We start from the raw sequence: 13,172 nt of genomic DNA on the forward strand, positions 1-13,172 counted from the left end.
CATAATGACCCAATAATCATTAAAAAATAAATGCCAACACAATCAACCTCCTCTAATGATGCTTCCAATAACTATGAACCCATCCTGCAACAAGCAGAACAAATCATCCAAAAACGTTTTCTCATTCCCTACCAAGAGAAACTCAATCAATTATTAGGAGATAGAGGAAGTATTTCTCCAAACAATTCAACTTCGTCAAATCCATCTACATCTTCAGCAACACTTCCTCCACTCCAATTAATAGTAAATTGGTCTAGTATTAGAGATTTAATCAGAGAATATCCTGTTAATGGTCTTTCCATTGCTGAGAATGCTATTCAAATATTACAAGAACCATCTTTATATGAAAATATGAGGAAAGGTGTGATGAGATACATTTCCGAAGATAAATTACAGAGAACTATATTTAATGATCAGGTAGATGTTATTTGTAAGTGTTGCTGTGCTTATCTAATATATTCAATGATTGCGAATTGTCTTTCTGATGATTTATATTTGATGATTCTGTGAAAATGTGGTTGTCTATTATTGATAATGTATTGCTGTGCAAAACACATGATTCTCGAAACAAAATTGTTGAAACACTGATTTTATTGGCATGACAATTTACAAATCGGTATTGTGAAATTTGATGGAATTTTTTAACAACAATAACCTCGTCTCTAATACCTTTACTCTCTATATTGAAATATCATCATTGACACATTCTATTCACAAACATTTAACAACTATTCCAATTTGAATCACAATTGTGGATAATGACACCATTTACTTGTTACTTCTCTTGATTATAATGATGACAATGAATGGTTGACAAATAATAATAATAACAACACACTAACTAAACCATATCACAATAACAAACAACAGGTATTGACTTTTTTGCAGGAGGACTCAAGAGAGGAGATCAAGGATCTGAAGAGGAAACACTCGGAGAGGAAACAATGGTTGGTCTCTCTGATGAACATGAAGGTCATTTACTGTATATGATTAATGCCAGTACTCAGGAAATACTTGCATCGAGTACATTTTATGAACATATTGAGGAGAGTTTTGATGAATTGTTGGAAACTCATCAACAAATATTGGAAAAACAAACAAGTAGTATTTCAAATCAAAAACAAAAAACCAATCAATCCATGAAATCCATGCCAATTCAAAGTGGGATTGGAGGAGTAGCTTCAAAATCAAGCCCTCAACTCTCCACTTCACCACTCAGTAGAGGTAGCAGTGTCATTTTGAGCTCTTCACCAAATGCTCAACAGAGAAGTGCTCTCTCCAGACAAACATTTATGAGCTCTCCAAATTCAGCCACCACTCCAATCTCTCCTAATGATTTAACAACTGGAAAATCCAAGCCACCACTAAGAAGAATGTCATACGTCTATGATCCTAAGCATTTGGATGATGACGATTTGATTGGAAGTTCTACCTCAATGTCACACATTAATCCTGATACATTGGCTAGTGATTCGGATTTGGATAAAATTGAACAATTGAGACGTGTATGTCTTCATCCACATATTTGGGAAAAGAGAGATGTTTCCAAGTTGATTAGAATTTTACAAAATGAGGATCTTCGTTATTGGAAACCAAATTCTGAGCAATCAGTCATGATTGAAAAATCAGTTGAACAATTGGAAGCTAGATTTAAGAAATTTGCATCCAATGAAAAAATTGTCAAGGCGTGGATGATTACAAAGATTAATAGAAAGAGTTTGAAACAGGAGAGAGTTTTCGTCTTGACTGATTCCAAATTCTATACAATGAAATTCTCAAAGGATATTGATGAAAAGCATATCAAGATGTATCCTCTGAGTGCTGTAGCCATGATGGATTGTGCCAGATTTATTCCAAATAAGGATAAGAAGAAGAAACCATACGGTCTGGCAGTTTATATGGATGAAGAAAAAGTATCATCCGGTTCCAAAGTTAATGGAGATGAAGCTGAAACACATACCTATCTTTCACATGATGATAAGAAAAAGAAGAAGAATCTCTCTCAAAAAGTCATGGGTAAACTCCGTAAGGAAAAGACTCTCCAGACCAACTATGATGATTCCTTCGATGATGATGGTGATAGCTCTTCTATGGATGCTTCTCGTAGAGGAACAATTGTGGAAGAAATCTCTCTCGAAGAAAAGTCACAACTCAGACCAGACACTAGTAATTTGGTAGCTCAATATTTCATGTCATGCAATACTGTTCACCAAAGTGAAGACCAACGTGAATTCCTGATGGAAATTTCATGGGCTATCTTTGCCTGTTGTAGTGCATTGAAAGGTGAACAACAACTCGTGCCATTCACACAACATCAAATCAAGAGACCAAAGAAGGATTTGGTTGGCACCTACTTGTATAATAAGCTCAGTATTGGTATGAAGAAATAAACAAGCACCAATTTTTTTCAACAAGTCTTTACCACAGTAGCATAATTTGAACTAATCTTGATATCTCTTAATAATAAAAAACTTCTCTTCATGTTCCACTACAATCCCTCCTCACAAACCATCAACCTTCCAGTAGTAACATCACAATGAAAATTAAACTGTTTATCTCAATCGACAAATTCATAGAGAATCTCTTCAACAAATTTCTCAAACTCTTTTCAAGTCCCCACCTCTCTGAGGAAAACGAGAAATTAATTTGTACATCGTGATGGCTGTTTTGGTCCGAAAAAAATCCTCACTCACAACTCTCTCTCACGCAGCACACGGAGGCAGTAGAAGACGAAGTTAGTTCTTCTTTTTTGAATTTCCCCCTTTGGTCTATTTGCCGTTACATCATCATACCCCCAAAAGACAACATCTTTTTGTTTTTTATATATATTTAATATAACTACTCGACTACTAATACTGCTACTAGTTTGATAAGCTAAGAAGAATTGTACATTTTCTCCATAATATAATATCGTCATCTTTTAAACCCGAATAATATTTACATCATCATACAATGACAACCGTTCCAAATATTGCTTCATCATCCCATAAACAACCATATAATGTTTTGGGTCTCGGACAGCCTTTACTGTAAGTATTAATACTTTGCAAAGTAGTAGAATGAATTTGTGGTTTATTTCAATGCCATATCATGATATGTTATTATACAATGGCAACAATAACATTATTAAAATCAAAGTGACAAGATGTTCTTTGTCACTGAACAAACTCTTCAAGCTCTCGGTATTAAAGAAAAAGGTGGTTCACAACTCATTGAAACTCAACAAGAATTAGAAGCATTTTTACAAAAACTTTCAGAATTACTTCAATATGACTGTAATCATTGTTTAGATCACCCAAATATATCTCCTAGTGGAAATAATATGTTTACCAACTCTTCCGTGAAATCAGGAGTTAAAATTCCAAATGGAACACCAACAAAAGATAGTAATAATCATTTGATTGCTGCATATTCACCAAAGACAGCTAATTTCCATCGTAGTTTGAGTCAATATCCACGTGGTTATATCTGTAGTGGTGGTTCTTGTTGTAATACAATTAAGGGAATGTCTGGATTGGGAGAATCATGTGCTCTTGTCGGAAAGATTGGTAATGATCCACTTGGTGTTCTTTACAGAAACCACTTGACTAAACGTCACGTATTCCCACTCATGTCTATGTCACCTCTTACTAGAACAGGAGAAGTCATTTGTCTTATTACTCCTGACGGCCAACGTACCATGAGAGCCTTCTTGGGTTCATCATTGGAAATGACTGCTGATGATTTAGTTCCAAGTGATTTCCAAGGAATTAAATTATTACACGTAGAAGGTTATGCCATTTATAATCAACCATTAACATTGAGAGCTATTCAATTAGCTAAAAATGCTGGTGCTATGATTAGTTTCGATTTGGGAAGCTTTGAATTGGCTAGAGGATTTAAACCATTGATTTTGGAATATCTTTCCAATTATGTGGATATTGTTTTTTGTAACTCTGAGGAAGCTCGTGAATTACTTGGATATGAGGATGCAGAAGGAGCTGTTGATTATTTGGCAAGTTTCTGTCGTGTAGCTATTGTAATGATGGGCAAGGATGGTTGTTGGGTCAAGGAAGGAACCACATCAGGTAAAACATCAGGGAAAGGAGAAAAATATAGACACCAATTGTCTGAGGAAGAAGTTGTTTTACACCCATTGGATACAACTGGTGCTGGTGACTTGTTTGCTGCTGGCTTTTTGTATGGATATATTCAAGGATATAGTATGGAACAATGTGCTCGTTTAGGTAGCTTGAATGCTCGTGAAGTTGTTCAAGTTATGGGCGCAGAAGTTCCAGCTGATAAATTCAAGGAAATTAAGGGTGGTGTTAATAAGGATTTCCGTGTACGATCATCAAGTAATGCTGGTACTGGTAAATCAGTTCCAATTAGAAAGAAGGAAGGTACAAGTGCTAGTTCCTCATTAGCTGGTAGTTTTGAAGAATTCAAACATCAAAAGATTGGAAGTGCTAATTTTGAATATGAAATTGCATTTGAACATGATGAAGAATATGAAGAATATGAAGAAGAAGAAACAGAAGAAGATTTGGATGATTTGGATGAAACCGATTCAAAGAATGATGCCTTGTTTGCCCTCGAATAATTTCCTCCAACAAAAATTAATTATTAAATAAAATAAAAAGTAAATAATTTAAATTCAAATGTAAATCACAATTTAAAAAAAATGATACCAGTCAATAACAGCTTTTTGCAAAAGCTCATCAATATGGGCATTTCCGTTCTGAAGAAGGAAGCAGCAAATAGATTGGCTGCAAATCAAAAATTTCAAGAATTTGTCCACAAGACTGAAACACAAAAAGTGAACATGACCAAACCTGAAAATATAGGGAAGGTGAAGGATTTCGGAGGACACTTTTTTACTGAATTAAAAACCATCTTGAGAGAGATGAATCCTTTTGCTAGAAAATAATTATATTGTCACACAGTCACGTAAAATTATTATCGAACGGAAATTGTTGGATGTAGTAGCATCAGTAAATTAGAAATTATTTGTCTCCTGTGATGAGAACAATAAAGTTAAATAATCGGAAGGTTGGTTTAATTAATTTGGAATGATAGATAGTTTGCACATCACTCTATCATTTTAATCTTAATATTCCTTCCACAAGTAATAATGGAAATTATAGATTATCATATCTCATTAGTAATGTCTAATTTCTTGTTCGCAATTATCAAGCTCTTCTTGGTAATTAATCCATTTAATGTGTTGCTGCTTTATTCTTGTTTTCTTTCCTCTTTCTTTTCCAAACATTGAACTTTTTCTTAATGCTGTGAATCCAATCGACGATAACTTCTGCAATTAATCCAATCATGATAGATTCAAACCCAAGTCCAATAATAGCAAAGAACATGAAGAATATCTTGCCTCCTTGAGTTGTAGGATAGAAATCACCATATCCAATTGTTGCCAAGGTCACAAAGACATACCACGCAGATTCATTATAAGTCCATCCTTCGAGTGCCATCATAATTGCAGCACAAGTAAAGGCATAGGCCAACCAGAAAAATGTATAGTATCCTAATTGAACTGATGAACTGAAAAGAATTCTATAAACCAAATCAGTTTTCTTCATTTTCACGTCTGTTTTCCTTATGAGTCCAACAAGTGCGTAAATTCCCATAGAAATTAACAAGAGAATGTTCTTTACAAATCCTGTAGTGGTTTTACCTACTGTTACAAGCAAGGTACCCATAATTGCAATACCAATTAATCCAAAGAAACCAATATAAATTCTGCCACCTGTCAAACTGTTAAGAATTAAATGTAAAATTAATACATACCAGCTGTTTTGTAAAATTGTCATCCCTAACTTTAAACTATGAAATACTTACGAGTTGAAGCTGCCATATCACCATAACCAATTGTAGTAAATGTCACAAGACAATAGTAAACAGAATTTCCATATGTCCACTTATCCAATCTCACCAAAGTACCATTTTCAACTAAGGTCGACCCGTTATTTCGAATTCTCTCCAAATATTCATTTCCACCTTCAATTGCCCAAATAGGCAAAGCAGAAAGCAATAAAAATCCAATAATTAAAAGCGTCATGCCAAGTAAAATTCCAACATTTGTTAAACCTTCTCGATAATGATAAGTGGCATATTTATCCTGAGCGTGATACTTTTTAAATCTTCTCTCCACAAACTCGAATGTAAAATCAGCCACTCTCAACTTTTTTTCTTTCATCTGATCTTTCAGACCATCATCTGGATCAAAATTATCAATCACAGCTTTAAACATTGCATAATTCTCTTCATTCAATTCATAACTTTGCAAGAATTGTTTTTCTCCCAATTCTTCCTCATTCACCACACAATAATATCCATCACTACCACCATTACCATTATCATTACCATCACCAATATTATTCTTATTCTTATTAGTATCATCATCTTCAATGGAATTTGTATTCTGATGATCCTTCAATTCAACATTCTGATCATCTTGCTGAGTTGTTGATCCATCCAACCCACCCGACATTGATCCATCCATAATTGTTTAAACTGTTTTTTCTCAATTTATCTTTTACCGAAAAATGATGAAAAAAAACCTCAGTAAGCCAGAGTTTGATGTTTTTCTATTTTTTTTGGTTTGTTGAGAGCGGGAATCTAAAGCTGAGTTTGTGGGATTTTGAAGAGTTTCGGAAGCAATTCAATTGGTTGAGTAGAAGGGTTGGTTCCTTGGCAGTGATTCGTTTTGCATGTTCATGGGGTGATTTTAGTTTACAATGTTTTTTATCCGCTATTAATTAGGAAAAGTCCGAAATGTTTGCTGATTTCTGTTCTCTAATTTTGTAAAATGTCTACAGTAAAAGCTTCAAAATACAGGTTTTGATTCGTCCTAAGTGAAATTAATAATTAGTTTCGAATTTTGTTACAATAATTCCTATTACTTATTAGAAATAATTCAATGCTGTGTTCGGTTTTTAATCGGAAATATTTTTGACGGAAACTGTATTTTAATCAAGTTAACACACTTAATAACGGAAAGAGAAAAGTTTCGAACGATTTCGAATAACAAACCACATATTCCACCAACATTGGTATTGCTAGTATGTTGCTATACTGTAGCTTGTTACATCTCTTGCAAAGATCATCACAATATTTCCCACAAATATTTAATATTTTAAAATGGGAATCAAAAGAAGCAAGTGGTCACCTTGAAAGGTATTCGAATTGTAAAAACCACCAATTTAAACCAATAAAAAAAAACAATGCCTCCAAACAAACAACTTGTCAGCTTCTTGCTGTACTACTCTTGGTTTCGCTCTTTAATTTTTCCCTTTTCACAGCAGGAGCAGCAACGCAAAGTTCAATGGTCAATTTACCAATTTCTTCATCATTGACATTGTCAACTACACCATTTCTTCACAATCATTATAAGAATCGTCATTCACTTGTAATTACATTGGAAGAACAAGTTAATGCTTTAATCCAAAATGAAAAGATTATTCATCTTCCTGCATCAATTTTTCAATTCGCCACAGATGGCAATTTTTGGCAGACATATGGTAATTTGGTTATTGTGATTATTGTACTTTCAGTGTTTATTCTGTTTTTGGTATGTCTTGTGCTGCCAATGATTTTGAGTTGTGGTGCCTTGTGGATTTTTAAATGTTGCCTTCATTCGGCTAATTTAGGACCTCGTGAAGAGAGTGAACTAATTGACCAACAGTATTCACGTCTTGCGCAGGTTACTCTTGATCCAGGATGGAAAACTCGTGTCAGGTATAGACTATTCGATGTCAATTTTACAGATTGTGCTATTTTAATATTTTGGTTATTGTTTTGGCCATTTAGAAAACTTAGTTGTGGAATATTTGACAGTTGTTTCATATTGAGAATGACAAGATTCAATGTAAGAAGAATGAGGGTTGGAAACAGAAGGTTGGATTTGCATATTTCAGACGCATGTTGCACCATCCCATTCATTCACTTTTTAAATAATTTTTGTAATTTTTACACGTTTGGATTGTGGAGAGCACTTGGACTCTATCATCGATTCTATCTTTCAAGAATTGATGAAAGAATTTATTGGAAACCAATCGAAAATGATGGAAGATATGAATCACAAGTAGTGTGGCAAAACTTTTCAGAAAAAAACTCATTCAGATGGTTTAGTATTTATTGTGGTTTGTATACAGAATTGCTGTATTGGTTTTTGAAAGTTATCAATGTTTTCGCTTTATTCCTCCTTGGACCATTCATTGAGGCATGGTATATAAGAAAACGAGTTCAGTATTCCAAATTTGGTGGAGTTGGATCATTTGCAGTGTACAGTAATGGATCTTTACAAGCATTGGTTGCGAATTCTCCAAAGGTTTTGACCCTGTCCAATTCAATCAGTGGATGTTCCTATTTTACAAGAATTTTAATTTATAGATTGTTGAATTTAATTACTCTGGGAATATTTGGATGCGTTGTTGGTGGAGATCGATATTTTCTTGGATTTATCGATGAGCATTTGTATCTATCAATGTAATTAGTATTTCAAAGGTTACTTGGAATACGAAACTATCCTAAACTACCTTTTATTGTAACTGATAAATCAATTAGCAATATAGAATAGTTAGGGAGGAATTCTTCTGGAGCAGTTATGGAGCTTGATTATTGGTCAAGAAGAGCTTGAACCATTTATAAAACCTTTCAATTCACTGGAGTGTTGGATCATTACGAATTCAGAATGTTATGAATGAAAGATCGTAAAATGTTGAATTACTCAATTGACGTCTAAGTAGTGAAAAGAAAAATATTTCTTCTGGAGATTTAGCAACTGTGAAAGTTTTTCTATAGATATAGCCATGCCAAGGACCACATACAATAATTTCCTGTTCATCATTAATTGCTTCTTGTGGAATTTGAGCAATACAAAAATGAGTATCCGTTTTTACACCAGTTGACACACTAGTACAGTACACATCTTTGAATGGCCCCTCAATTTGAATACGTTGAAATTCTTTTACTGGACCAGACGCTCCAACCGATAATCCACATTGATTACTAGAATTTAGACCTCGACAGAATATTTGGCCATCTTCCAATAGTAGAGCAATGTGAGCAAATCCTGTATCAATCTTTTTGATTTCACAAGTGAACGATAATTTAAGCTCTTTCGTTTGGTACGCGTTTCCTTCGTTCATAAATCCAAATCCAATATTTCTAATGAACAATCTATTGTTTTTTAAGAGAATGAATTGGGCTGTACCATTTGAGCAACAAGAAAATTGTTTCACTTGGTAATCAGGAAGTGGGAATCCGATGTCGAATGCTTCAGTATCAACTTCTTTTTCATAAATAGTTCCATCAATTGTCTGAACTAACCAACAGGTTGACATGATTCCACTTCCAACACAATGAATTAATGAACTGTGCGAGATAAAGAATTTGTTCATTTTCAATGCTTGAGTATCGAATTCAAACAAAGATCCGTCCATCATTTCAAATAATATGAATCTTGCATTATTTGAAACAACTCTCTTCATCAATTGACCTCTTTTACAGTTGCTCAACTCGGGTAACAGTGAACTAAACTTCATTTTCTCTCCCATTATCACAAAATATTCACTCTCCTCTCCTTCAAACAGAAACATTGAATAATTAGGGGCTTGATTACTTCCACCACAACAAATATACGAAACTCGTATTAATTCATTTGCTTCAATCTCGGAAGGAGAAAAATTATTTTCTGGATGAGGAAATATTAAAGGCCTAATTTCCACAACATCCCATTCGTATTCAATCCCATCTGTCCACACTTTAGAGTCATTAAATTTTGTGTGGGATTTCATTCCGAAGGCTTTGATCATTTTTTTTGTTTTTGTTAATTAAAGAGTTAATAAATTTTTGGCGCCAAAATTTTGAAAAAATCAATACAGAAAAAATGGCTCAAAAGATGAAAGAGTGTTTGAGGGAACCTCAGTTGAGCACAACTGATCAACAATTTGGTGAGCAAGGCTTTGAAAGGTTTGATGTAGAGTTTTTTGGTGAGAATGAAGTTTCGGAGAGGGCTTTTGAGGAATTATTCGAAGATGATTTGGATATGAGTGAGAATAATTCAATGATTTCTTCATTCCCTGTATCCGATCAGCACCAAGAAGATGAGAAAGGAAAGCAAGCCATTGCAGAAGAAGAACAGCAAGAACCATTGGAAACAAGAAGGCATGGAGAGATTGTCACTCAACCAAAGAATAATCAGATCGGGTTAAAGACAAGGTTATTATATGCTCAGAAGGCTCCTAGAAAATCTATCAAACAATTTCCTCAGAAGGCCCCAAAGAAATCAATTAATTGCAGAGGGAAACCTGTGAAGAAGCCTCGAAAGTGGAAGAAAGGTACAGTAGCTTTGAGAGAAATCAAAAAGTATCAGAAAGGAGTCGAATTGTTAATTCCTAAAGCTAATTTTGTTAGGCTTGTGAGAGAAATTGCAAACTCTAAGAGACAAGATGATCCTCTCAGATTCAGTGCAGAGTAAGTTTCTAATTATTATAATATCCTATAATGAGTTATGAAGTGCCTTGTTAGCTCTGCAAGAAGCTGCAGAACATTACCTTGTAAATTTGCTTGAGGACTCTTATTTGTGTGTAAGTTTTTCTAAATTATTAAAATAATTTCTTAATGATCCTTCTTAGGCTCTTCATGCAGGTAGAGTAACATTGATGAAAAAAGATATTCAACTCATAAAAAGATTATTGGGCTTGTAGTTTACTTTCTGGATGAAAGACAAACAAGACCATAATCGCCACTATATCTCCAATTGCTGACAGTTTCCTTGACGCTATTAAACTTTTCCATATCCTTAATACCAATCAGTGAGTAACTCTTAATTGTTCTCAAACTGCAAATACCATTCTTGGCAGGGAAATATTGCAAAGTTTGATTAAAATCTTGTTCGATTGGCAATTTGGCATCATTGATTGTTCTTCTATAGTTTGCATCTCCCTTGATGAAAATAAATTCAAAGTCATTTCTCAATTCATTGGCCAAATCTTGTGGTATTTGGGTATATTCGAGTGGAGAAGTAAAGAAGGTATGCTTTTTGAATTTCCATTGTTGATTATCAATATATTGAGAGAATCGCTTGCCATATTCACCAATAATACCTTCATGATCTACGAATCGTGAGATAGTTTGTTGGAAATCTCTTTCAGTAACATCACTCACAAAGACTGGTTGATATTTACCAAAGAATGTAACACTGTCAATAAAGTCCAATCTCAATAAGGTATCAGCCATGAACATGTCACTCACAAGTTCTAAACCAACATTATCAAGAATGATGGCCAAATGTCTTGTTCCCTTCTCCTTCAATTTGATATTGTCCAAAATTTTAACAACCTCTGTCAAATCATTTGACAAGATATTTTCCTCTAAACTCTTCTTAAACTTTTCGGTATGATTTTGAAGTCCAGTTGACAAGCTTAAATCGGCTTGATTTCCCCACAAACTCAATACAATACTTTCTCTCACAAGACTCAATATCTTATCTCCTTCGGTTGGCAATTCACTCAACAGCTCACAAAATTGTTGAGCGACAGTCTTTTCAGACTTGGAGTTAAAAACAACATCTAAAGACTTTTTCTTTTGATTACCGAAAGGATCCCATCTCAACAATGGTGAATCAGCTTTCCAAAATTCAGTAATATCCAAAATCAATCTATAAAAGTAATTCTCCACGAAGAACCAAGTCATTTCCAACCAATTTTTATCCTCAACACCAAACATCTTTTCATATTTGGCCCAATTTTCCAAATCAGCCCTCACATTCTCATCATCAACAGCTTGATCAGCCTTTAGAGAAATTCTCAACTTGGTACAAACATCTCCTTCAACTAATTCCTCTTCCAATGCTTTTAACTTGTGCAATATTTCGGGATGTTGTTGTAGTAACTGTTCCTCCTTGTTGGATTCAATCATGGATTGAAGAATCTTTGGCAAACGTTCAATGATGGAAATGTAGGTAAAACCTCCATCCATGCCGATCAATGGTTTCCCATCATCATTATGATTTTCCCATGAGAGTAGATGTTCACGATCGGAAGGTGAAAGACGATGTTGTTGTGTTGCCATTTTTTTTGTATTATTTTAATATTTAAATAGTTAATATTTATAAATATATTTAATATTAATTTTTGGATAAAATCTTCACTGGTCGATTATTCTCCTTCTTTCTTGGACACGCATATCGTGTAACAATCTTAAATTCATGAGTAAATTCCTTCTTAAAAGTCTTTTTACTCGTTCCAATGTAAAATCCCTTAAATTCTGAATCCTCATCACAAACCAGGAAACATTTGGCTCCATGTAATTCACCTGCCAAACTCACAAACATATCAAATTCAACAATGACTCCATTTTGAATATGTTTAGGATCGAAAAGTGAAATTCTGGGTCCAGGTTTTCCAATACCAAAACATCGATCAAAATAATTGTCAATGAAAGCAATTTGAAATTGTCCTTGATTGGTGGTGGCATAGCATGAGGCATTGGTGGAAGTTACTGGCTTACACAAATTAAGCATGTAATAATTTCCTGGCAAGTGAAGAGTGTCAATAATTTTGTGGCCAGTGGTGCCATTGTCAGCTTTGGAAAAATCAATGATCATTCCATCCTTTTCAATGAAACAATTCTGAGAGAAGACAGTTGTGGAGATGAAGATGAGTAATATGCAGAAAGAACAGATGAATAAGTGTGAGAAATGCATGCTTTTTTTTTCAGTTTTTGAGTATGAGATCCATGGATCTGCTGAAACGTTCGCTTCTTTCGAATGTAATTGCTACTTGCCAAATTTAAAAGATTTTGGATTCAATGGACGAGCTGCATTAGAAAGTTTACCAATCATATTATAATCAATGTAAATAATTGATTACAATGAGTAATTGGTTGCAGTTAGAAAGAGAATAAGTTTTTGAGTTTCATCTTGATGGACTTTTTCTTTTTGAAAAGCTGGTTATGGGACATACTTGTGACTTTCGAACAGGAGAAAATATGAGGTTGTGATGGTGTTAACACTAACTGTTCCAATGTTGTTGAATTTCTATTCTTTTTGAATAAATTCAGTTTAGACGAAGATCTATTCGAAACATTGGGCGAGAAGAAATCCATTCCCTTACTCGTTCCAATTCTCAATTTCAAAATAATATCCATTAAATTTGAAATATCTTTTGCAATAT

General features: G+C 34.1%; 6 protein-coding genes across 6 annotated transcripts; 2 read left to right on the forward strand and 4 right to left on the reverse strand.

Annotated features, from left to right (window-relative positions):
* Window positions 1-30: 30 nt before the first annotated feature.
* Window positions 31-2,408, forward strand: NAEGRDRAFT_78664 (uncharacterized protein; the record flags this gene model as incomplete). The annotated part of the gene is made up of 2 exons (XM_002680360.1): window positions 31-430; window positions 871-2,408. 2 exons carry the CDS (start codon window positions 31-33, stop codon window positions 2,388-2,390), a joined length of 1,920 nt encoding a protein of 639 aa, XP_002680406.1. The 3' UTR covers window positions 2,391-2,408.
* A 2,790-nt stretch (window positions 2,409-5,198) lies between these two features.
* NAEGRDRAFT_46847 (uncharacterized protein) lies at window positions 5,199-6,484 on the reverse strand (the record flags this gene model as incomplete). The annotated part of the gene is made up of 2 exons (XM_002680506.1): window positions 5,199-5,668; window positions 5,833-6,484. The coding sequence occupies 2 exons, from the start codon at window positions 6,482-6,484 to the stop codon at window positions 5,199-5,201; spliced, it is 1,122 nt and encodes a 373-aa protein (XP_002680552.1).
* Window positions 6,485-8,681: 2,197 nt separating this feature from the next.
* On the reverse strand, window positions 8,682-9,437 carry NAEGRDRAFT_64106 (uncharacterized protein; the record flags this gene model as incomplete). Its single annotated transcript, XM_002680507.1, has 1 exon — window positions 8,682-9,437. The coding sequence occupies one exon, from the start codon at window positions 9,435-9,437 to the stop codon at window positions 8,682-8,684; it is 756 nt and encodes a 251-aa protein (XP_002680553.1).
* A 794-nt stretch (window positions 9,438-10,231) lies between these two features.
* NAEGRDRAFT_5260 (histone H3) lies at window positions 10,232-10,697 on the forward strand (the record flags this gene model as incomplete). The annotated part of the gene is made up of 3 exons (XM_002680361.1): window positions 10,232-10,470; window positions 10,514-10,583; window positions 10,632-10,697. Coding segments are annotated over 3 exons (375 nt in total), but the record flags the coding sequence as incomplete, so codon positions are not given.
* A 7-nt stretch (window positions 10,698-10,704) lies between these two features.
* On the reverse strand, window positions 10,705-12,069 carry NAEGRDRAFT_46849 (uncharacterized protein; the record flags this gene model as incomplete). Its single annotated transcript, XM_002680508.1, has 1 exon — window positions 10,705-12,069. One exon carries the CDS (start codon window positions 12,067-12,069, stop codon window positions 10,705-10,707), a length of 1,365 nt encoding a protein of 454 aa, XP_002680554.1.
* A 26-nt stretch (window positions 12,070-12,095) lies between these two features.
* NAEGRDRAFT_78666 (uncharacterized protein) lies at window positions 12,096-12,853 on the reverse strand. The gene has a single exon (XM_002680509.1). The coding sequence runs from the start codon at window positions 12,701-12,703 to the stop codon at window positions 12,125-12,127; it is 579 nt and encodes a 192-aa protein (XP_002680555.1). The 5' UTR covers window positions 12,704-12,853; the 3' UTR covers window positions 12,096-12,124.
* Window positions 12,854-13,172: the final 319 nt, after the last annotated feature.

Source organism: Naegleria gruberi (genome assembly GCF_000004985.1).
Source record: "Naegleria gruberi genomic scaffold NAEGRscaffold_9, whole genome shotgun sequence".
NCBI lineage: Eukaryota > Heterolobosea > Eutetramitea > Acrasida > Naegleriidae > Naegleria > Naegleria gruberi.